The following is a 25614-nucleotide window of genomic DNA, read 5'->3' as shown; positions in this document are numbered from 1 at the left end:
TGGATGGCATCAACATATTTTTTAAAACCTGTGAACTGTGTTACCCCATCTTTTAGGGCCAAAACAAGGACAGGCGGTCTCCTAACCCACCCAGTGTTCTGCTTTGTATTGTATCTCCCAGAACGCAGCATCTCGTGGACGTATGTTTCCTCAAACAGTCGCTCAGCTAGATTCAATTGACCCTCTCAGCAATGCACGATGGACGCTGGCCTTCATTCTCACATGCGCGTCCTGGTTGGTCAAGACCTGTGACACGGTACTCATATATTTTAGGCCTGTGTTAAACTGCCGTAGTTTAGGCCACTGTAGCAGTTCCCGCTTGTTAATACGTGTCTTCTCGTCGGCGACTCTGAAAATATCCTTTGTGTTCAGCTGGGCTGATACATAGGTGTTTTAAGAGTCTTACAAAATAGTTCCAAACATTTCGTTGTCATGACTTGCTAAGGTCAATCTAATATATGTTTTGATTGTAATTTTAACTAAATATAATTCATCATAAAAGTGTGTTAACGTACGTATGTTTTAACAAAATGTAAAATTGCTTATGCTCATTGGAGCACATCCTTAGTCAACCCGTTGATCGATAATATGTCGGATGATATTTTTGGTCATAATGTTGTTGAGTGAAAAAATAAGATTGTAACTGGTTAGCTGATAGATAGTAGTATTGACTGACCAATCTAAATTCACTGACCCAAAATGACATGGATCTTGGCTTTAACAGGAGACTTCTGAAGTCGGTAGTGCTACATTTATGTATGACAATCTTTGATCTCTTATGATTGTGTATCCATTCCCGTATGGCCAGCCTGCCCTTATCAAGTTTTTTGCCCATTTCAAGGCTTAAGACATGTCACTAAATTTTAATACGTGTATATACTAATGGTTACTGTGAATCAATGTTTCACGACTCCATCAGAATAATTATTATAATTTTTTTAAATCATAGGACATACAAAAGAAATACTTGAATGTTTGCACCCACACTGCCATGCCGGTGTCTAGAATATTGGAAGGTAACGTTTTCTGTGTGTATTAAAGACATGCTTGCCAATGATTTGAAAATTTGCACAAGTACTGCCATGCCGGCATCTGGAACATTGGAAGGTACAAACGTTTTCTGCGTGTATTAAATACACGACAGGCAAAGATTTGAACATTTGTCGTTACAAGTGTAATTTTTTTTTATATACAATGATACAACTTATGGCAGAGCAAAACATTTCCAGGCGTTCGAATTCTACTGATATTTTTTGACTCTAAGACAAATGATAGTGGATTTAAATCTGCTAGTACTTGTACACTTCAAACGCTGCCAGTGTACACCTATACCTCCTAATCAAAGTAGCCACCAGAACTTGTACACTTCAAACACTGCCAGTGTACACCTACTCCCTAATCAAAGTAGCCACCAGAACTTGTACACTTCAAACACTGCCAGTGTACACCTATACCTCCTAATCAAAGTAGCCACCAGAACGTGTACACTTCAAACACTGTCAGTGTACACCTACTCCCTAATCAAAGTAGCCACCAGAACTTGTACACTTCAAACACTGTCAGTGTACACCTACTCCCTAATCAAAGTAGCCACCAGAACTTGTACACTTCAAACACTGCCAGTGTACACCTATACCTCCTAATCAAAGTAGCCACCAGAACTTGTACACTTCAAACGCTGCCAGTGTACACCTATACCTCCTAATCAAAGTAGCCACCAGAACTTGTACACTTCAAACACTGTCAGTGTACACCTATACCTCCTAATCAAAGTAGCCACCAGAACTTGTACACTTCAAACACTGTCAGTGTACACCTATACCTCCTAATCAAAGTAGCCACCAGAACTTGTACACTTCAAACACTGTCAGTGTACACCTATACCTCCTAATCAAAGAAGCCACCAGAACTTGTACACTTCAAACACTGTCAGTGTACACCTATACCTCCTAATCAAAGTAGCCACCAGAACTTGTACACTTCAAACACTGCCAGTGTACACCTATACCTCCTAATCAAAGTAGCCACCAGAACTTGTACACTTCAAACACTGCCAGTGTACACCTATACCTCCTAATCAAAGTAGCCACCAGAACTTGTACACTTCAAACACTGCCAGTGTACACCTACTCCCTAATCAAAGTAGCCACCAGAAAGTGTAAGAACATCATTACCAGTGACTTTGGTTATACACTTACATACGAATCATTATTCCTCGTCACAAGCTGAAATATCACATGTCCGTTTGGACAGTAATGGATAATTACATTATATCTATTAGTTGTTAAACCGAATATTCAGAAAAACATCTCGCTATTAATGTCATAAGGTAAATTTTCAGCGAAAATTGCGTGACTAATGTGAACTAATTAAATCTTTTTCTACTGTGCACTTTTACGACTCACTAATGAATTTTTATGTGGATTAACCGTATTAAATTTCGTTATATTAATGTGTCTCTGTTTGCTCTATATCCTTACTATCCCGTGTCTAAAAAGGCAAACCATGATATACACCAGTCATTACCTACCACACACTGGAGCAATTACCAACAAGACTAGTGGTACACATTCTGGATTTGTACTGATTGCCCCACCCAAGCAGGAGAGTTTTGGTCACAGCAATGTTTCAAGTCCTAAACTCACTTTGATAAATCAAGCGCACAAACGAGACAAACATTCAAAGATTAGAGGCCTTGGTCAGAAAGCTGCATAAAGCTATTTCAATTTATTCGTTGTCATGGCTGCAATTTACTTCAATCGCTTTTTGCAGAGATTCGTCTGGCTGAAGCAGCATTTGCTTTAAGTATAATTTCGCACAAAACGGAACGAAACCTAAAATATGTCATAAACTGAAATAATGTTGCACACTATGAGAACTTCAAATGTTAAATATTTTGTATCAAAATTTAAGACATTAACTCGTGCGAAACGAAAAGTATGTCTTCCAATATTTCAACGTTTTTTGATTGAGTCCTGCTCCATGAGCCTACCACAAATAATTTTATGATTTTTACATTCTTAGAGCACATCCAGCCAAATATTTTGAGGACCTCTCTGTGATCCATGCTATTTACACAAAAGAGAAATGGCTACATCTTCAAGTATCAGAATGATAATGTATTTCACGAGTCAATGTTAAAATATTTTTATGGAATCAATGTTTCGTTTCCCACTTTCTTGGAAAGTTGGAGACAGAAACGAGACAACAAAGGAGGGAAAGTTTGAGAAGAAGATTAAAGTGATACTTTTACATAAATAGTTAATAATAATTAAAGACGAAGCAGTCTTTATATCTCTGTTGCTATTAATGTGAAACAAATTAAAAAGTCAAGTGATAATACAATGTCATCACTGCGCAGGCGTATGCACATCTCTCATTTTTGGAATTAAATTGAGTCATCCATTTCAAGACGTATTTTCCGAGGATACATTTCCCTCAAATAATGAATCTTCAGGTATACTTCCTGAATTTATTAGGCATGTTTCCATGTATCGCCCTAAAATACTGATTCATCAATGATATTTACTGTATTTGTTACCTATATATGCGTCAGGGACTCTGTCTGTGGAAGGATATAGAAGGTCTGGAACATCTGGACATTAAATATAAACCTGGAGAATACTAAAATCGTAGTTTGTCGAAAAGTGGTATCTTTGGGAGGATATTAAAGTTGACGTTTTGGTGATATCCTGATAAAGATGTCATCTTATTATTATTAGTATCTTGCTTGTGTATTTTCTTCTAAAAACTCGATGCATACGTATCATCTTTATTGTTATTATTATTATTATTATTGGTGGTGGTGGTGGTGTTGGCTTGTTGTCTTTATTATGATTATGATTATTAATATTATTTTCCTTAGTGTTACAATATTAAAGTTTACCTTTTTGACATACTCAATAAAATCTTGACTTCAATAAGAACATAAAAATCTAATTCAATCAATACTGTAATAAGTTATGTTAAAATGAATTATTTTTTTTTACTTACTAAAAGAAATGGTGAACAAAATGCTCAGAGAATTATTCTGCCTGCTCTCCCGCATTCTACATAAACGCAAAGATAGGAACGAGTCTAAGGTAATGTCCCTATAAAAAAACCGCGATATTTATTCAAACAAAATATTCCCTTGCATGTGCGCATTTAATATATAATTTAGTATTTAAATAAATTGACGGAACTTATTAGAACTACACTAAGGTTACACAATTTGTTCCAACTCTTTAATAACTCGAAGAAGTTAGCATCCTGTTAGACTTTTTTATCCTACACCAGAAATCGAATTAGATGAAATGCACAAGACAACCAAGCGACATATATATAAATACATGGATGTTTATATCTTGAAAACACTTGACCACTGAATCTTCACGATAGTCACTTAACCCAGATGACGTATTGCTAGCGTCCATCACACAGTGCACTATGTATGTACAGGGTGCTATGGCACACCAGCAAAACACTGACTATGAAGAGCTTGAGTAAAATCAGGCAGTAGTACTAGTAAAGGTAAATAATTACTATAATCTTTCTAAAGATTTAGAAGTCTTTATGTCTACATATAGTTTTGTGATACTTCACGCTTTTATTTTAATTGTATATATAATTAAACATTTAAATGCTTGATACAACAACATTAGACTCCTTAAGGGGAAATAGGGTCTGAAATTATTATTGCAGACATTACGACTTATTTTTCACCTCATCAGCATGGTTTCATTCATATCTGTTTGACAAGCAGAGTTTAAATATTTTTTTTGTACCTGAAGATTGCACGTGAAATATTGTACAAATAAAGTTCCACTGGGAGCTTCATGCCTTTGATATTTTTTCAGCAAAATGTCAACTCTTATCAAAGTTATACAAATGGTAATAGCTACACATTCATTATTATAATTTGGTGTTTGAAGGATAGTCCCTATATAGGGTTGACAGAGAAACATTCGTGAGGTCTTGTCTAATAATAGCAACTCTTGCCTCGCCTTCCGTCTATCTATTTGGTGGAAGTCACGGACAAGTACAAATCTGTGGTGACCTCTTGGCATCATCGGTTGACGTTTGATGAGAGATCGACATCTGGTAAACACGAAGACGAACTTTATATAATCTCCGATGATCGGCACTACTGGCACTATTGTGACTGTTCGCTTGTGGAAAACAGGTAAGACAATCTGATTCTCCAACTTCACCGAAAATGGACAATTTTTAAAGAAATATCACGGGGTCTTTGTTTCTCTAGCTCCTGTACAATATTATTACCACTCAGTATTCAAGTCTTTCCCGTAGGCTACGTTACAATATCATTTCAGAAAACTTTGACCAGAAAAGTATGATTTTCCGAACTTCACGAAAGACTTATCTTTTTTTTATTCTTTGGTGATATAACCACTAATTACTTTTCGTAACGTTCATCTACGATTTCTGAAACTTTACTGTTTAGAATTTTTATTTTGTTACAGAAAATTAAAATTTTGTGCTGACTATTTTTGGATCAAAGGAGACTACTGCCGAATATAGATTTGTCTTTCATTTAGCTTACGCTTGCCGCCCGTCTCTTTCCCCTTTAAGGTGATCGCTAACACGTGAAAACAACAGTGAGAGAACTATCATCTTCCATGTATACAAGTGTAAATATCTAGACGAAATTCCTTGAATGAATGCGCATTTTATTTTGAATCATTTACTTCTGTCGAGTAACTGAAGGAAAATTAGATAATTATCCAAGGTAACACAGGACAAGGGAAATAGCGTTTGATGCAGAAATAAAACTTTGCTTGAGAATGCTGATACTTCTCAGAAGGTTTGGTTGAGTATAAATGAGGATAGAAGATGGCCTTTACAACTTAACGTACACATTGTCAAATCTCCCGATGTGTTTAGAATGATGATATAACTTGATTAAAGGACTTAATATATTTTTTGCTGTCTGTAATATATTCTAAATTAAAATTGATTTTATACAAGTATTTTATAATTTATGCCATGTCTGTAAAGTTAGGAGTATTGAACATGTTTGCACCAACATGCGATCATAAAGAATAAATAGTTTCTGCTGCTACCAAATGTGCATGGCAACAACTGCTCAGCCATTGAATATTTTTGTCGCCTGAGAGAGCAGAAAGATCTTTCTTTCTTTCATCTAAAAACTCATGAAAGCAATATAATCGTGTTTCTAAGAGGTTTTGAAAAGTAAAATTCGCTAATTCTAAAGTTGTGGCTTACACACTATCTTTTCGGCCATATAGACTAATGCTACCACGTTTTTATAATGGAAAGACTAGCGCAGTTTTAATGTTTTTAATCAATGACATATGTTTATCTCTTTTTCTTTTCCTTACTCAACTATTACGATATATGGTGGAAAGAGCGAAAACCAACAAGTTTTGTAGATAATTTATTTCTATAGAACATAAAGTGAAAAATGTAAAAAGAACTTACAGTATTGTGAATTAAATTCCAAATAATCCTAGAATTTCTAACACAAGCCTTAATGATTCAAGTTCTAAATAAGCTTTAGTGGTATTCCAAAATAAATCCAACGCTGGAAGTGTTGATGTGCATGTGATAGCTTGTGTCGTAGTGATGCGCCTAAAGTCTTTCGTTGAACCTCAATACTACAATTAAAGAATATATTCTTATTTGAATTTCACTATAAATCCAAGATTTTTTTTCTAAGATTGTTATTTTTTTTTAGCCCTTTGTCTTTCGGAGAGAAGATTAGTTTTAATTAAAAAAAAATAGAATAAATAAATTCCAACCCAAATGAAATGCTGGATGAAACAATAATACAAGTGATTTTGCTCATATCGTACAGCACGAAGGAATAATTTGTAGATAAACAAGCGTATATAATCCTCTACTTGACCTTAGGTCATAATTGCTATTAAAAAACTATTTACCTAATGGAAATATGTTTCCAAAATAAAATCTTAGTTATAATTGGAAGGTCTATTGCTAAAATTGTAATATAAAAGATGGTAAACAACAGGTAGACCCCTCATGTTATGGGGAGTTTCCAATGTTCTAGCTCAGATTCAGATAGACATGTTGTTTACAAAACCAAAATCAATGATTCAGGTCAGGTAGAAAATGAACTTCATATTGGAGAAGGGCCATTTACAAACACAATTATCCATAGCATTTACTAAATAAAAATAACTTACAAAACAATGCAAATTAAATATACATAACAGTATATTCCACAGTTTCTCTGCTACCGACATGAAGCTCCTGGTTGTGTTCACCGTCTGCATATTCCTGAGCAGCTCCAACGCAGGCTTCCTCGACTCTCTCAAGCAATCCTTTGCATCTTTCGGACAGACGCTAGTCTCCGCTTTCCAACCTGTTCTCGAGTCCGGTAAAACTCTAGGAACACAACTGCTCGCTCATGCCGCTCAGACTGGCTCAACATTAGCAGGACAAGCTCTCTCAGGTAGGGGGATAGAAAATTTTATATTTAGGGCACAGCCCGTATAATTAGAACCTTACTTTTCCGTTTTAATGGTTTGTCCGAGTCAACCACACATTTAGAGCAATGTAATTATTTCTCGAACAGATTTTCCGATATTCCAGCATTTACCAGAAAAACAATTCCTGAGAATTGAATGAAAGATATTCCTTTACTCCTTTTATATACATATGGCTAAATAATCAGACCAATATTCGTATTGATCAAGTTGTGATAAGAAGGAATTTCATTTAAGCAACAATAAAATAACAATGCATGATGGTCTCCAACCTTAATCTATTTTTGTTAAAGGTCTATATGGATGTAGCGCGTTCCTGTTATTAATTTCTCGATCACTGATGTAAACTTGCTGTTTATCTACGAGAATTGATGTTTCATCTTGTGAATGTGTCGCATAATCAGTAAGGCGTATTCACACAACGCTAAATGTATTAGGTGTTTTCAATGTTATTATTAATGTTCTTTTTTAGTTGACTAAGAAAAATTTACAAAAGAAAAGAGTTGCGGATGAAATATAGCCGAAAATGCAAGAAAATATTTTGAAATTTATGACAAAAAATCCATAAGGCCGACTAAATTTTGAAAATATTTATGAACATTAGTGAACGTTACCAAGAAACACTCCATTTATATCATATCTTATTCCATCTACAATGCTGCCGTAAAGACAATACGCTACTTGTAAGTGATTTTAGTTTCATGGCAGGTAAAATCTATTGTTCAATGACATCAGAGAAAGATTAAGGTCCTGTTGCTTTGTTTGTTTGTTTTTCTAAAGCAAAAGTAAATGTTTTGCTTTGGCTTTGTCGTCATGTTGTTATATATTTCCGAATTTCCCCCCAAATTAAACTGATATAAATATGCAACACAAAAAACATTAAAGCAAAATATTAAACAAACAAACGTCAATTTGGATCATAAGAAGAAAACGTGAAATGAGGCGAAACAAGTTTTAAACATATTGGCAAGCAAAGAAGTTGAAATGTTTTGAAAGAGCATTTACAGCCGAATATTTCTCACAATTTACTTGCATGATCTTCACACAGAGGTTGGCAAAGAGAGAGAGAGAGAGAGATGTGGACAACGTTTGAAAGTTATGTTAGAAGATATTTTAATACGTTTAATACGTTCAGTAAAAATGACTGATATGAAACTATGTGGAGTCTTTTAATGCCATACTCCAGTAATTGAATTTATAATCGTCCGAATGTCGAATCACTACTGTAAATATTTATAAAAATACGATTCCTTTATTTCAGCGCTGGCACAGAGTCTCCTAGCTACAACTCAGGGACAACCAGCCACAAACCCAGCCCCAGGCACCGTCACCAAGAGAGACATACTGTGAGTGCACTGAGAGAGAGAGAGAGAGAGAGAGAGATGCTATTTTGACATGATTTTGACAGTGCCAACCACGACATTCTTAGAGAATGCTCTCAAGTTTTGGCAATCTCTCTCTCTCTCTCTCTCTCTCGAAATTGCAAAATAAGAAGGCAACACAAATAAATATTTCATGCCAAACCTGTAATTCGCTTGAAGTGGGGTGGGGGCAATTAGTAGTTGGAAGGAGGATACCTCAGAAAGTCCCGACGAAAGATGTTTCTCGGTATAAACTGTTAAAACTGTTAACGTTACATATCAGGTCTCCAGGCGTATAATTATAAATGGTACACTTTCAGTTTAATTCGTTTTGTTTTGCATAAAAAGCATAAAAAGTTACTGCATTTGTATGGGAAAATATGAACTCGTTTTTACGGAGTAATACTTCGCTCCCAAGGTCGTGCAGTATTACTTGGAAAAACTTGTCCATATTTTCCCATACAAATGCAGTAAACCTTTTATGATATACTCATTTTGTTTTTCTTCCTCCGGCTTAATAGGAACAAGAACACACTACAAGAAACAAAGTAATTGAATTTATGCTGTATTCCAAGTAAATGCACGATGCGTAGATTTTTACTAATACAATTTAGTAACCTGTAATTTTTGCTGCTATTTTGTATAAACTTGTATGAATAAACTTAACCCGTCATATACTAGATTTTTTAACTTGGTAGATGTACATTTACTCTCTGGCATAGACAAACCGTCACGACATAGTTACTCACTCGCGACAGAGAAAACCATCAAGGCATAGCTGTAAATTCAAGGAAGCAAAATAAAACCTACCCAGCTCCTTCCTGTAGTCGTTCAGATCTTTAGTCCTGGAGACAGGTATTGGGGCTTAAATAAAAATAATAACAATTTTAAAAAAAACAAACACAATAATAACATTAAAGCATGAGTGCTTGTGACACCATCGAGGGTTGACATGTTAAATTTTGTAAAGTTATTAACCAATATTTAATTATTTTCTCAATTTTAGGGAGCTTCTCCAGAATCTTCACCTCGCCAAGAACCAACTTGACCACGCTTTGTCTGACAAGTTTGGAAACCTCAACAATTTGTTTCATGCCGGAGTTGATAGCCTCCGTGGTGTTCTGGAACACGCTGCCCAACAAGCAAGTACCTTGGATCTTAACCCAGCGGAAGTGGTTCACCAAATAGAAAGTATCGTGGGTGAGTTGGAATGTTGAGAAGATAATGACTTTATTATAACTTTATACGAACAATAACTTTATTCATTTGCCTGTGTAACGATTTATGACAGCTCACAGTAAAAAATATTGAAAACATGAGTGACAGGGTAGTCCTAAATGGGTGGCAGAAATCCATATTATTTAACACCCCCTGAAGAAAATAAACATTTTATTTTTCAAACAGCTAGATAATAAAGAAGTGAATTCCTTCCATATTTGACGGAAATGGGCTTGATTTGTAATAATTTTGTATTCTTTCTTTTTCTAAATATAGCAATTGCGGTTTTAATCAAAGATCTCAGTTAAATCATGTTGTTGATAGATCATTTTTGTATTCATTTACTTTCTACCATCTGTTTACACTTCCACATAAAAATAATGGGTGTCGATCAGTCATAATAATGATAACAATGGAACGGTTATTGCAATTAGATGAGTCGCATTTAAAAGGAAACTTAATAAGCTTTATATATGCACTGTATGTGAGAGAGAGAGACAGAGACAGAGACAGAGAAAGACAGAGAGAGACAGAGACAGAGAGAGACAGACAGAGACAGAGAGACAGAGACATAGACAGAGAGAGACAGAGAGAGAGAGGAGAGAGACAGAGACAGAGAGAGAGATACAGAGAGAGAGACAGAGACAGAGAGACAGAGACAGAGAGAGAGAGACAGACAGACAGAGAGAGAGACAGAGAGAGACTGAGACAGAGAGAGACAGAGAGAGAGACAGAGAGAGAGCCACAGAGAGACAGAGAGAGACAGACAGACAGACAGACAGAGACAGAGACGGAGAGAGAGAGAGAGAGAGACTCAGTCAAATGGTTAAGTTATGGCCAAATTAAGTTTATAAATAAAGTTCTATTGAAGATATACACTTGTGACGAGTGAGCTTGTTTGGCTTTGAAGTGAAACATGATTTGGATGAGGTGAGAAGGAAATTAATTGGAGTAAAGCTATCACTGTTGTTGCAGCTACCCACAATGGTTTGGTGGATGACATATATGTTGTTTGTTTTTGGTTTTTTTTGGGTTTTTTTTGCAGCTACCCACAATGGTCTGGTGGATCATATGTATGGTGATGTCGTTAAGACAATTGTGGAGCACCTGGAAAAATTCGCTCTTAAGCATGGCGGAAACAAACGAAGCGTCTCGGATGTTCTGAATAGCTTGGGGTCGGCTCTAACACAATTCTTTCAACCACACCTTGATTCCCTGAAGCAGGTATCTATCTGTAAAGTAGTATAAGACGACCACATCATGTCATGGTACAAGAGAGAGAGAGAGAGAGAGAGAGAGAGAGATATTTGGTTTGTTTGTTTCCCTTGGAAAATATTATAGGTTCTATTACAGAAATTTTCTAAAGTTAAAATGTAAATAATAAAATAATATTAAATAAATAAATAAAGATCTCTAGAAACAAACTAATAATTGTACAATTTTCAGGGACATGTTTTCATGTCCATAAAAAAGTAGAGGATATCTACGAAGTTTTGAGTAGATATAACGAAATATTTCATGAGTGATGGGGGAATGTTGTATTGTAACAGGTGAAGCCATGAATGATAATACAGAATTTCTCAACTTCACGAGTGAAATATTTCCTTATATCTACTCCACCATAATGTTGAATTTCTTTGCATTATAAATTCTAAAAGAAGTCAGAGATTCGACAGCATTTTTAGGACTTTTTACAAATTTTACATCTATATATAATGCTTCAAATTGTATATTTTGTCAATTTAATGACTATTTTCATAAGAAAAATGAACAAATTTTTGTTTTTGATAACACATTAATTTACATGGGTTGATACAGTGAACATTGTTGGGGTGGACTACTCTAGGTACATCTCGAAGCGGTCGTATCTGATGGATATCACAGCGGAACACCTTTAAACAAAATATTTTAATGATTGTGAGTTTTCCGAAAAGAAATTTGGTTCTTTATTTTGTTCATGCATTCAAACGTGAATTGTGTGGCCTTCGCAAGCTTGAAGTCTGGGTCCGTAACAGAATCTGCACCCAAATTTCAAATATCTCTTAATTTCCGACTGCAGTAAACGCTCATCCATCGTTTTCAAACATGATTAAAATTTTGATGAGAGTTAAAACTTCTGCTTAAGCAACTCGATTACTACATCTAAAGAACAGTTTTCGCTAAAAGCTTGTACCGGTTGTCGTAACGTTTAACAGGTTTAGGATATATGTATAGTTGGCACCGAATATCGAATAGAAGCAATTAGCCACTTAAGTTCAATCACGGATCATTTTGCACGATACATTTGAAAAACGTATTATACATAGTGAATACCTGAAATCTGCGTTTAATTGTTTGGAGTTCCTTTTATTGTCATGTTTGCAGACAATTATGTCCGTAAAATATCGGTATACATTTAGACCCTTACTGATATTTCTCGCGTCTCTTGAGTTTGAATAGCATACACAAAGGCATATATATATATATATATATATATATATATATATATATATATATATATATATATATATATATATATATATATATATATATATATATATATATATATAATGGGAAAAGAAAGTAGCTACAAAAATGATATCGCCAATGTGGATATATAATGTATCCCTACATATTCATTTCAATGTCCTATTATGGAATATATAATAGGTATGAGTATTTCTATATTTAGTCCGATAAATCAGACCCCCAAATCTGTGTTGATATTAATGGACTAATTGTGGGTCTCAAATAACCTAAATAGAGGAATAGTTTGCAGACAAATATGTCCGTAACATATGGTTGTGCATTTAGACACTCACCGATATTTCTCACGTCTTTTGAGCTATCGTCGGTTGAAGGGTCCTTTTGGCGATATGTACAAAGTATTTCTCCAACAAAATCTATGTTTGACGACATCTGAATCCGCGTGGAATAAACATATCCCTATGTCCTGTGGCCAATTTTGAATTTCGCGCTAGATATTGATTTTACCAAATGCCTGTAAGTGTCTAAACTTTACGCGGCAGTGTCCCGGAAAGATTTACATGCAGCAAAATTGCACATTTAATAAATAGGTGACATCAGATCAAAAAATCAACCATCAGTATCAATACATTTTCTTAAGCATATCTGTGGTCAGGTCTCTTCTATATTTCATGTGCTAAAATTGATAATATTGGAATTTGTTTTACAAAAGTTACTTTGATATAGACAATGATCCTATAATTTATTTATTTATAATTTATTCTTTCCAACGATTCTCAATAGTAAAGTTATCCTAAGTTCAATCACTTTAGTCGAAACATGGGAATTATAAAAGATTCATTTCGAGGACAATCAATCTAATATATATTTCACAATCTTCTAAGTATATTTATTCTATCAAGCCTTTTCAAACTTGGTATGTACATGCCTGGCTTAAGCATAACCATACAATAATTACGTAAATGTTTATATTGTGATAATTCTTTTTCATCTTAGATATCCATCTGTAGTATAGGAAGGCCATTTGAACTATTCATCTGTAGTATAGGATGGCCATTTGAACTACCCATCTGTAGTATAGGATGGTCATTTGAACTACTTTTTCGCTTTATAAGTCTTGACTCTATTTTATCTGTATTAAAAGTCGCTAGTCATTGGCTGGACCAGGCAAGTAATGTATGAATATCCAAATATTCGTGAAGTTTCATTTGGATTTTGAACGATAATATGCAGTCTAGTATCGTTAGCGAATAAACTACGTGATGAGTGTGTATCTAAGTGATGATTGCATATAATTTACAGTATCAGTTACATATACCATACATAGTACATTATTAATATCTAGTAACTGAGTTGTCGAGTCACGGGGTATTAAATCTGATTTAATTGACACAATCCAATTATTTTGAACATTAAAATTCTGCACATATTTTATACACACTCTTTTGAAACAACTTAAAAAAGATAGAAGTTATATTGGGCGATGTTTGGGGAATATTTGTTTTACAACATTTTTTTGGTATACTATGACTACATATGGAAGTTTAAAAGAATCTGAAAATCTTGAGATGTTAAGAGAAATATTAAATATGCGATTCTGTGAATACTTAATTGAACCTGAAATTCTGTTAAGTCGCGTGGGATGCAATAAGTCTAGGATTATTTAAGCCGATTATGACGAAAACAAAAAGCTAGCTAAAATTCTACACATACAAGAAAACATTATCAAAATTAATTGTTACCTCTTACTCCCTACCCCCACAAACGTATGAACTAACAGAGCCGGAAATGTAGAGCACACCTTCAGGTTCAGGGTCCCCACAGCCCACACATCCTTTATGTATTCCGTATATCCTCCGCTTGTTTCCTTATTATATTTGATATATCTCCTGGACATTACTTTTCTAATTACTGAAACGATATTAACTATTCACTGGCAGACGTTCTCAGGCCTTGGAGGGGCCGTTACTTCTACCGTCAACCAGTTTCAAGAACCTGGTAACGATCTAGTCTCCCATGCTCACGCTTTGGTTGATGCCCTCCGTAAGTCTCTCTCTCTCTCTGTCTGTTTGTCTTTCTTTCTCTCATATACACACACTTTACAAAGGTCCTGCATTTGCAGAATTACAAATTTACTTCTGATATTGTCGTCGTCTTTGTTATTATTGTTGTTGTCAGTAACATTAACTGTAATATTAGTATTGCTAGCCACTGTCACCATTGTAGTGGTAGGGACCTATATTTTATGAGATTATTTAGTCATTTTTCTTAAGAAATAAACCATGTATGGTAATCTTCTCGCACATAAATCACGGTTATCCGATGTAATGAGCAAGAGGAATTTCCTGGTACGAAGTGCAAGATCAAAATTTTTGTGAAAGGAATGACTTACACTTGGATGATATATGGAGATTATTGAATATCTGGATCTATTCTCTACTGTATCTGGATACAAGGATAGTCAGTACTGTCGCTCATAGCATCTAACATTATCTTCGTTTTCTTCTGTGTCCGATCTTATCTACGGCGTGTTTCCTTGTGTACAGTACAGATCTCAAGACATACAGAAATCCTCGTATGTCACTTACATTTAAACCTAAAGGCATTTATATGAACTGTCGGAGAACATTTATTTACGGCTCGGATGCCAGACGAAGGCAAAATCTCTTAATCTCTAACGAATCAAACCTTTGGTATGACTGTGGGTCTTTCGGGAAACATTCCCCAATTTTTTAAAATGCTCCTTTATGTTTACAAAATACGTAATTTAAAAACACAACATACCTTTCCTGCATACAAATTTGATCCCACACTTCAGTATCGGATATTCTTGCCACCCATTTAACGGCATAACCGGATCTTATGTGCGGGAAGATTACCAGGCGTGTAAGTTGTGAAACTATCACAATATTTCTTCTTCCTTGTGTACACTGTCTGTGTACTTCGATCATTATTATGGACTATATAATTGCATTGCCATTGATATCAATTTGGCTTATAACAAAAAAGACCAGCGTTGAATAGGTTCAATCACATTTTGTAAATTTAACCCAAATATATGATTCTTGCAGAAATAAGTATTCTTTAATGGATAGCTCGCTGTGTGGTCTCTTTGCTCCATAATATCCCATTTTTAGTTGTATCGACATAACGTTGTGCATTGTATAAGAGATACGTGGTGTTTATTAAGTGAGAAAATATGCTTATTTGAAAACTCTTAACAAACGTTCTTTGCGGCATGATAGATAACAGAAGTCAATAATAAACATATAATGTCAGAAGTAGGAGATTTATACTTTCTTTTCTCCTATCCTTTTTACAGAGCAGACATTTGTGAACGCACTTCCCCATGTTCTTGGAGCCCTTAATGCTGGTGGCCAATTGTTGAGCGCGGCAGCTAGCAATCTGGCCAATAGCCTAGGCCAGAAACCAGCCGGAAGTCAATAAGAAGCAGTCACAATACGAACTCAATATTCTGTATAAAAATGTGATAGATAGAAAGATAACGAATAAATAGAACTTTAAGGTTATTACTTTAATAGAATATGTGTGTTAATCTTACACCCTACCCGCTCTCGTCTGTGATTCAGTTTTGCAAGGCATGTTCATCACTACTAAGTGGTCAAAGACAGTAACAGTACTGTCCTGGAAATAATTTACAAATTATTGCTCCTAAAACTATTTCTCTTTCTCTTCTTGCCCTGTGACCAGATTTAAGTGCAGACTGTATCTTACTCCTCCTAAGTGCAGGCTGTATCTTACTCCTCCTACCCACCCTCACCAAAAATTAATTTATCAGACTGAATATAATTTTTTAGCATATAAATATTATACATTTATCATATTTACGTATTCAAGATCATAAATAAGACAAAGTATATAGATATATATTGATCGCACAGTGTGATATGAGATCAGGAAAATCCTTTCAGAGAGACATTCTAGGCGGCAACAATCGGATGTGGGTTTTCCTACTATCATTAAGAGTTAGTAAATTCAGTTTAGAAAAGTTAGATTTACTTTAAAATTAGAACAGAACGTAATGCCTCTTACTGATGAAAAAGCTTTTAATTCAGCTAACAATACGATAGGTCTGAAACAGCTTAGCATGGTCTGTAACAATATGAAACTTGTACAAATCATGAATGCAGATACCTCAAGCATAATAACATAATTATAAATGATGGTTTTCATTACCGTAAAATAGGATAATTATAACAGAAGTTATTATACCATGAAAAAACGTCTGGCAACTTTCGCACGTCTGTTTTCACTGTTCAGAAAGAAAGAGCTATTAATAGGAGGACATCAAGATTACGACTCAGAGGAAGATAATATGATACAATTTAAGGGCTGTAAATAAGCATCCATTGTAAAATGAGACGTCGCTGTTGGGGGTATCTTTATATATCTGATTGAAATACTAACGATAATGATGGTATAGTTGATAACAAAATCAATTTAATGAATTCATTCAATTTCTTCAAACTGGGTTCAACTTTACTATCAATAATGATTTAGTAAAGAAAGATATTACATACGCTGTTAAACAACGGAATGAAAAGAAATTTTCCATGTAAGACAAGAAGACAAACTGAGAAAAACTACGAATAGAATAAGGATTGTCATAACGATAGTCCCACTGTCAGCTGTGCTAATGCGACCCGATACTCGGGCATTTACATGGCACAGGGTCATTTAGATATTTATAACACAAAACAATATTTTTCATGACATGAAGAAAAGATATTTTATATCGATACTAATGATTGCATAAGTTGCCTTTGCTTTTTAAACCAAAATATGCCATGAATTTGTCTACGACGATGATCTTTCGTAGAAAGGCACCACCTTTGAAGTAACGAGATTCGTTAATTTGTTTTATTCTGCTATCCACTGTGAACTTTCCTCAATCCTGATGCAGCGTCTACACCTCTGATCAAAGACACAAAAAAAACACAATGCAAAATTATGTAAATTAGTGTGTTCATCAAGGAAAGAAAAAAATGTCCTGTTGTTTTCACTGCCAACACTGCCGAAACTTGTTCCTCCTTCCTTCTAGCACACCTTTTCTATACACTCCAACAACTGTGGCTTAACGGCTATTGTTATACTCTTTCCTTAAAATGTGTTATTATCTTTTGCTAATTGTAATTGTTTCCCTAAACTGTGAATGTATTCCATCAACATTTTCTATAAATTATCTCCACATTCAAGTTGTGATTACTTCCGTCTGCATTTAGCACATGTTTGGCAACTCAAAACACTTCGATTTCCAAAGAAAATAATGAATTTAAAAATATTGAAGAAAAAAAAGCTTGATAAATAATGACTTTCCTTGAACATAACTAAACTTCTTGACAATTTTAAGAATCTTAGTATTCTCTTTTTTCTCTCTCGCTCTCTAACCAACACTCTTAAAATATAAAGGGTAACTCAATAGCATATGAATAATAAAATACAAAACATAAATATTTTAAGTATTAGGAGGGTAACAGGGGACCTTCATGTGGATAAAATACGATGCATAGAAGTTGCAGGGCTATGTCACACTTCGCGAAGTGGACAGGCCTGCAAAAGAGAATCAGAAAAATCCACATGAAGTAAATAATACAATACAACAAAAACAGGGGGACTAATAAGTTACCCTCTGTTTACCAACTAACAAGTCTCTAAACCATTTTGGAACTTCTTTTAGATTATAATTAAATAATAGAGAGGAGGCCTAACTCGAATCGGGAGAAACACAAATAAATAAAGTGCGGACCCCGACTCGAATACAGCCTGCCTCATTTTGGAAATAGACTTTAATGCGAGAAACGTCACACCATAGCCACTCACATAAAACACTAGGTTTTATTTTAATTTCAGCATGTAGTACACCGTTCATCTCTCCGAAATTCCAAATTGCAAATAATTTAAAAAAATAAAAAAGATTTATACAAGGACAAACAAATGAGTTTGAAAAGTCCATATAAAAATATATATTACGACAATTGGGAAAAATTTGACAAATAGTTTTGCTGTCCCTACATACAGAATATATAGCACACACACACTATAGCATCAATACACATAGCATACACGGGGCATAGGAGATCCTTGGCAAAGATCACTAAAAATCAAGGATAGGAAATCTGAGAATGGGGATGAGACCCATGTTTTAGACTATAACCCTTTAGAAAACACTAGGACTCAATAAATACCCCGTCACAATTTAGTTATAAACTAACAGTGTGATCAAAATTCATTTTTATACATTTAAACAAGCACAGACATCTTGGGGATACAATAATACATGAAAACACTTAATTTGTTTTGGTTTAGTAAGGGGACATCTGTCTGGTGCAACCCTCCCCCCCCAAAAAAAAAAAAGATAAATAATGAGTACCTGTTGCATTGTTTTAGATGTGTGCCTTTAACGACACTTGTCGTAATAATTCATAAATCAAATATTGGACACGTGATGAACCAATCAATATTAAGATTTTAAGGTCATCTTAACTTACCTTAAATCTTTTTTAAATGTGGCCATTTGCAGCAGAAAATTAAACATGGTCGTTGTTGATTGATGTTCGTGTTTATGCATGTAAACGTTTAGGTCATAATGGTCGTAAATCTCTCTCTGGAAATTTTGTATATGCTTTTCATTTTTCTCATTCTATTATACTCTTTGAGGTATTTCATGTTTTCATATCTCAACTTTCGTACGTGGTTAAACTCACCGATTTATAAGTCTTGTATCCATCTTTTTTAGTTAGGAAATTGGATTCTAAATAATTTTGTATAACTTAGAGTACGCATGTCAGTTATCTTGCAATAAACCTTTTCGAAACTTGAAATCATGTTGGAGACGATGTGTACACGCGGCACATACATAATGGGCTAACTTTCAAAATTTCATTGGAAAGAGATTAAAAGTGAGTAAACTCGAATGACAAGGAAAACACGGTAAAAAAGAAAGGAATTTGAACAGGTTACTTTATAATAAAAGAGAGGCACGCTTGATCAAATTCCTCTGAGAACATGGAAAACATTTGAAGGAATTCAGAAAAGATAAAGCTGAATGGTTAGAGAATAAACACGATAAAACTCGTTGAAGTCGGTGCAATGAATTACATTTGGGACATCTCATTTTTTTAAAATAAAAAAGTAAATATTTTCTGCTCTTGAAGCTGATGAAATTACAAAAACTGTGAAAAACAAGCTTTCAGAGAACCAGAAAACCATCGCCACTAGAGAATAATAGCATGTGTAGAAAATGGACCTGACGAAGGTCAACAAGGCAAAACTTGCTTTTCATTCAACCCAATATCAGCAAATCTTTAAACGTTTGCCCAAATAATAAATACAACAGCTATACATGAATATAAATACCAAATGAAAGACAAACATAGTATTAACTCCATGTACCAGAAAGCACATAAATATTGTTCTACAATTATCAATTTCATGCTTTTTAATAAGTTCTTTAAGAGGTCAATAAGTCCAGAAGAAAGCATGTTTATTGATGAATTTGCAAACCTAGTTAATCCATTATCACCTAGTCACAACTTACCCATGAATTTTTACCAGTCAAAATTCATAAGACTGCAGCGACAGACATAAAAAATATTTATATTGCTATGAAAGCTTGAATTTGTGGCTGGCAAACAACAGGTTTTATCCGCAGATAAATGTCGACTGAACAAAAAATGTACAAACATAATTTACCATCTAATATTAAATTATGCATCAGTGTTGCCTACAACACATATTTTGTGAGGATGATATTGAGGTTTACCATCCTCAAACATGGATGCTGTAGAAGTTGTAAACCTAATTAGTCCAGTTTCTGTCAGCAATTTTACAACCAATTCCTTGTGACAAACGTGTTTCTACTTGACACAGTTGTTACTTAATAAATGAATCGTAAAGGAAAATCTATATCATTAGGACATAGTGTAACATCTACAAAGCAAAATGATTTCCCATGGACCAAAGGATAACATTTCTGTTTCGAACAGCAAACAAATAGAAATTGAGACCAATTCACAGTGCAATAAAACGGTGCTATAAATATTGTTCAACATAAAAGCATAAACTGTCTTTTTTCTTGATATAAATAAGTTAAAAGATATCGAATTCTCGTCCTTTATATCTGTATTTAGTAGTTATTCTCCACTCTGGCATCTGTTTTTAGGGAGAAAGAAAAAACTTACAATGACATAAAGATAATGTTGTAGACTGCAAAAAATATAAACGAAACTTAAAATAATTTGCTTAAATGGACCAAGCTCTATAGAAGTGATATAAACTATTGCAAAATAACACAAAGAGCTCAAAATTTGTACGAGTTAGCATAGTTACAACCTCAGGTGGCATGGGCAAAACAGTAGCTCGACCGTTTGTTGCTACCGGTATAGTGGTTCCTCGAAGTTTAGTGACTTTGGCACAATGCTTGTAAGATTTGTTGCAAAAACTTTCAAGGAGAAATTCATATAAAACAAAGCATTAAAACATGATTGAAGAGTAACCTCAGTCATCATTAATATGGACTCTTTCTATGACATATTAAGTAAGGCAATTGTTTACAACTGAATCAGATACGAGGCATTTATTTTGATCATTAAAGAAGGCTGCTGATGCAAAGACATTATAAATGCAAATAGGATACAATAAACAATGCAGAAATTTATAAAATTGGGAAGAGATAATATTAAAGTGAGAGAGATTTTGGAGACGTTTAAAACGAAAGGGAAATATGTAATTTGTACTATAAAATAGGATATAAATTGAACCGAAACATTTCAACTTTTAGCTTTTTAAATGTTTCCGTTTCAAATGGATGCATTACAATAGACATGTTCCTTGAGAAAGAAACTTATCTCAACAAACTATTCGATAACAAAAATTGTAAATACTCCATTTCATTGCAAAAGAAAATATATTTTGTTGTTAAATAATATTTTCCGATGAACCTCAAAATACTATTTTGTACGTCATAAACAATAAAAATTAGACAATAACCATTTTAATTTTTACAACCTCGAAATGTATATGAGAAAGTTATATAGAGAATGATTATAATGGTAACAACAACGAAAGTATTGGGTTTGAATATATGCAGCACAACACAACGGTTCGAATCACTGAAACAATAATTACGCATCAATACCAAATTGATAGAATGCTAGAATTAATGAGCCAGGGAGATTGACATGCATCTAATGGATCTGATATTGTTTTGGGATTTTTTAAGCCCTGAAATTTATTAAATCATACTGACAAAATAAAAAACAATGCGTGTTATTTATATTATAAATGAAGGTTGAAATATTCTACTTTCTTGAGTCTTTGCCTGCTTTAAATATTATTAGAACGCCTATGTATTATACTGGTCATGACAAGCGCTTGCAAAGGGGTAATATTAACCTAATTAATATTTGCATACATAAGAAGATATAGAAGTTTGGATTATTGATGACATGCTTGTAATATAGTTGCGTCATGCCAGATAAATAATAACATGATTATAGAAATATCTCAAAGACAAACCGGCGAACGTGTTCCTGTGTACTCTGATACAAAACAAAACAAAACGATACACATTTGGTCAAAACAATTAAAACTATCTTAACGCTCAGTTATAACCGAATCATACATTTACGTGATCGCGTTAACATATATAATGCTACTAATAGTCTTCTGGACAAAAACGTTCTGATTCTCAAATGCACAAGTCATTGAGAGAATAATAATTTGAAAGATATAACTTTAAGGAGAGAATGTATAGATTATATACTACCTTTCCAACAGAGTGGTAATAAAATAGGTAACACGTATATCAGATCTAAAAAACCTTATCAATAAAAACGAAGCAAACAAAACTTTAAAATATTGAAGACGTGTATGCAACTATTCAACACAATGGCTATTACTATACAAGACTTCTAAACAGCACTATAAACAGCTGGTGATATACCTAATGTTCAACAATATTTAAATCCAGTTGAATAGAAGACAAATTGAGATATAGTTGCTTTGATGTGTAATATGAGAGGAACTACACAAATCTTTTGACGACTATAACACGAATTATTTACCAAAAAGTATCAAAATGTACATAACACGTACATATAAAAAAAACATCCCCAAAAGTGCGGTCAAGTTTTGAAAGCGACCTACAAGTTATCTATTACAGATTTGAGTAGTTCGATGAAAACAATAAGTCATAAAGACTGAATTTTATAACATGTTTAAATAAACAAGGACAGATAGGTAAAAATAGTGTGCTCATATCAGTGTGATACAGCATAATATTGAAGATAAAAACAAGAGTATTCCTCAAATAAAAAAGATTTCAATGACTTGAAACTCAAATTTTAACCGACAAGCATTCATTCAAACTGAAATAAATAAAAATGTTTTCTCATTTAATAGTAAAGTTGATACTGTTAAAATCGAAGTAATTGGAAACACAGAGATATTCAAAAATGTACAAAGTAACTTGAACAAAAACTTCCTGTAAATGCTAGATGGTTATGTACTGAACCTCCAGTAATTATTCCTGCCGCTGCCAATTTTATTTTTATGAATAACGGTTTGTAAAAATACTCCAAGTGTGAAAAAAACCCAGCGTTTTGAGGGGTAACGTCGTTATTAAAAACAATACGCAACACTCTTTGTTTTTCCTTAGAAAAACCTCTTCCAGTATAGAATATTTAATTACTTATGGCACTAGTTGACAATTGAAAGTACCAACTGGAAACTCCTGACTTTTGACGTATTGCGAAAAGTTTAAGCAATAACCTGAAATTCTATCTTCCAGTTACCGATTCAACACCTTTATGCTCATTTCCGTGTTCAGTCTGGGAGACGCAATAGAGAGATTGATTGTTTTGCTCTAACATTGTTAACACTTCTGTCCCGCAGTAGTCTTTGACGTATCCGTTGTATCATCTAGACTTTCTGAAATTAAATAATTGAATGGGTCAAAGTTGCCTCAAGTGTACTTCCATATTTAACGACAAAGATATTTAAAACAGATGACACCGTTTCATGTCATGTATTTCTTTTTGGTTCATTTTCTAAACTAATTTGTCGATTGGAATAAATTTGGCAATCAATAATGTCACTATATAAATTATAACATCTGACAATAATTTTTAAATTTTGTCAGCTCTAGCACTGACGAACATTTCTTGTCTTCTAGATTTCTTTAATATTCAACTTTTAAATTTATTTGTAGCTTTCATAGTTTTGTACGTTCCATTACAAGAATTATGTTGAACTCTGTATGCACTATTCCGTATCTCTGAACATGTAATCAGTGATATTTTGTGCCTCAATAAATCGCATTTCCTTTTCCACTTGTGTTTGATTCATTCATCAGGGACAAAACCATCGCCGTTTACATAGTCAAAAAACTTGGCAGAAGATGATATAGCTGAGTTTGATCCTTGAAGTGAAACTTCTTTATATGGTGATTCGTGATAAGATGATGTATACAATGAAACTGAAAACATTAATGCTGTAAATATTGTTAGTGGTTTTGTAAAGAGAAGCATCGGATGTTTAGATGATGTAACATCTAGACTTTCACTTCAACTTTTCGCTTTGTACCAGGGGAACAAAAAGGAATGCCTTGGCTCGACTTATCACGAAAAACTGTAAGAAAAAAACTTATAATAATTTTTTTTAAAAACATAATCTCAGATGGTAACACGGCAAAAATCAAACAAAGGCGACATCAAAACCATACTCACAAATGTCATCATAGCATGCTAGACTAGGAGGGAGTTGATGGCTACAATAGCCTGGGAAAAATGAAAGGATTATATAAATACGATGTAAATTATCAGTCCAAAGTAGAATCTTTTAAATCTGATTGTTGTAATGGATTATGGCCTCTGCAATTCCCTTTTTTGCTATCACAAGTTGCTCATCAGTCTTTGGAATATCATTCTTTGCTATCTCTGTATTGATGGTTGGGTTAATCCAAATTTTGTGTGAATTAATTGTTGTGTTACCATGGACACAGTTCAGTTTTACAGCCTTCCACTTGTACCTGTGTACTTAATAGGCAGACTATTGCAAGGCCTATATAAAGACATTAATTTAATTTTTTAATAACATAATGTCTCAGACCGTTGCTGTTTTGTTCAAAGAAGTATACCCAATGTCCACCTTTTTGTATCATCCATGTCTGCCATATATCTGTTCTTAATTATCGTTTATCAAATTTGAAACTGGAGTTATTCAAATGTTTACTTGTTTGGATGACAAAAGCAGAGATTTTGAATAGTAAATTTGTATCTCACTATTTGCATCTGATACGTCAACTTCTTTGAAGGTGAGTTAACATAACTTTATTAAATTAAATTGAATTGCAGGACATGGGTAAGGTTCTGTGCTAAAATGTTGTTTAATCATAAGTCCCTTTGTGATTCCTATATTTCCTACAGTTTCTCTTTACAACTCTCATGAGTTGCAATCAGTTGTTTTAAATCGAAATTTGTCCTTTATAAATTCTCTTTTTGTTTTTGATGAATCCTTGTTGATTGATCATGTGAACTTTAATAGATCTGTACACTGTAGCTTAAATTTAGCGGAATACAAATGTGTATATTTACCTAAATTAGGCATATAATCTATTTCTTATTCACACTACATTGTTTTCACTATAACGCTATCAATGTTCGTACTGTTTATTTCATTTTAGCATTCGTAGACGTAATCTATAACTCTGTAGATGGAACAAATTAATCCTTAGATGAGCTACATAATTTCATTCTTAACAATGTCGAGCACAGTCCATTGTTGTAGATGTGTCTGTACATTTGTACATAAGATATCTATGATCGTTGTTATGTTTAAAATACTTTTATTTTATATCTGTATTTTAATTCAGATGCTTGGACCATGTAGTCTGAAGTAAAGAATTCTTACGTTATCTTACCTTATCTTATATTATCTTATCTTATCTTATCTTATCATCTTATCTTATCTTTATGCAAGATGTGTTTATCCATTTTAAATCAACTAACTATCTGCTTTGTTCTCTTGATTCTCATTCTTGCTTTGAACACACTTTTATCTAGTTCAAACTTGTAAACGAA

At 33.8% G+C, this 25614-nt stretch overlaps 1 protein-coding gene across 1 annotated transcript; it reads left to right on the top strand.

Annotated features, from left to right (window-relative positions):
- Positions 1 to 5013: 5013 nt before the first annotated feature.
- LOC149798878 (uncharacterized) lies at positions 5014 to 16044 on the top strand. Its single transcript, XM_089957793.1, has 7 exons — positions 5014 to 5164; positions 7209 to 7435; positions 8731 to 8815; positions 9837 to 10030; positions 11094 to 11272; positions 14455 to 14557; positions 15837 to 16044. Exons 2-7 carry the CDS (start codon positions 7225 to 7227, stop codon positions 15959 to 15961), a joined length of 897 nt encoding a protein of 298 aa, XP_089813919.1. The 5' UTR covers positions 5014 to 5164; positions 7209 to 7224; the 3' UTR covers positions 15962 to 16044.
- The last annotated feature ends 9570 nt before the right edge of the window (positions 16045 to 25614 follow it).

Source organism: Sinohyriopsis cumingii, chromosome 5, assembly GCF_028554795.1.
Source record: "Sinohyriopsis cumingii isolate HCF-2022 chromosome 5, ASM2855479v2, whole genome shotgun sequence".
Classification (NCBI taxonomy): Eukaryota; Metazoa; Mollusca; class Bivalvia; order Unionida; family Unionidae; genus Sinohyriopsis; species Sinohyriopsis cumingii.
The sequence above is the reverse complement of the archived record's forward strand: the minus strand, read 5'-3'. Positions and strand labels throughout refer to the sequence as shown.

Bases quoted from the DNA above. Each gene is read 5' to 3' on its own strand.
- LOC149798878 (XM_089957793.1), top strand. From the start codon at position 7,225: ATGAAGCTCCTGGTTGTGTTCACCGTCTGCATATTCCTGAGCAGCTCC. The intron at 7,436-8,730 runs GTAGGGGGATAG...CCTTTATTTCAG, and splicing joins AGCAGGACAAGCTCTCTCAG to CGCTGGCACAGAGTCTCCTA. The intron at 11,273-14,454 runs GTATCTATCTGT...ATTCACTGGCAG, and splicing joins ACCTTGATTCCCTGAAGCAG to ACGTTCTCAGGCCTTGGAGG.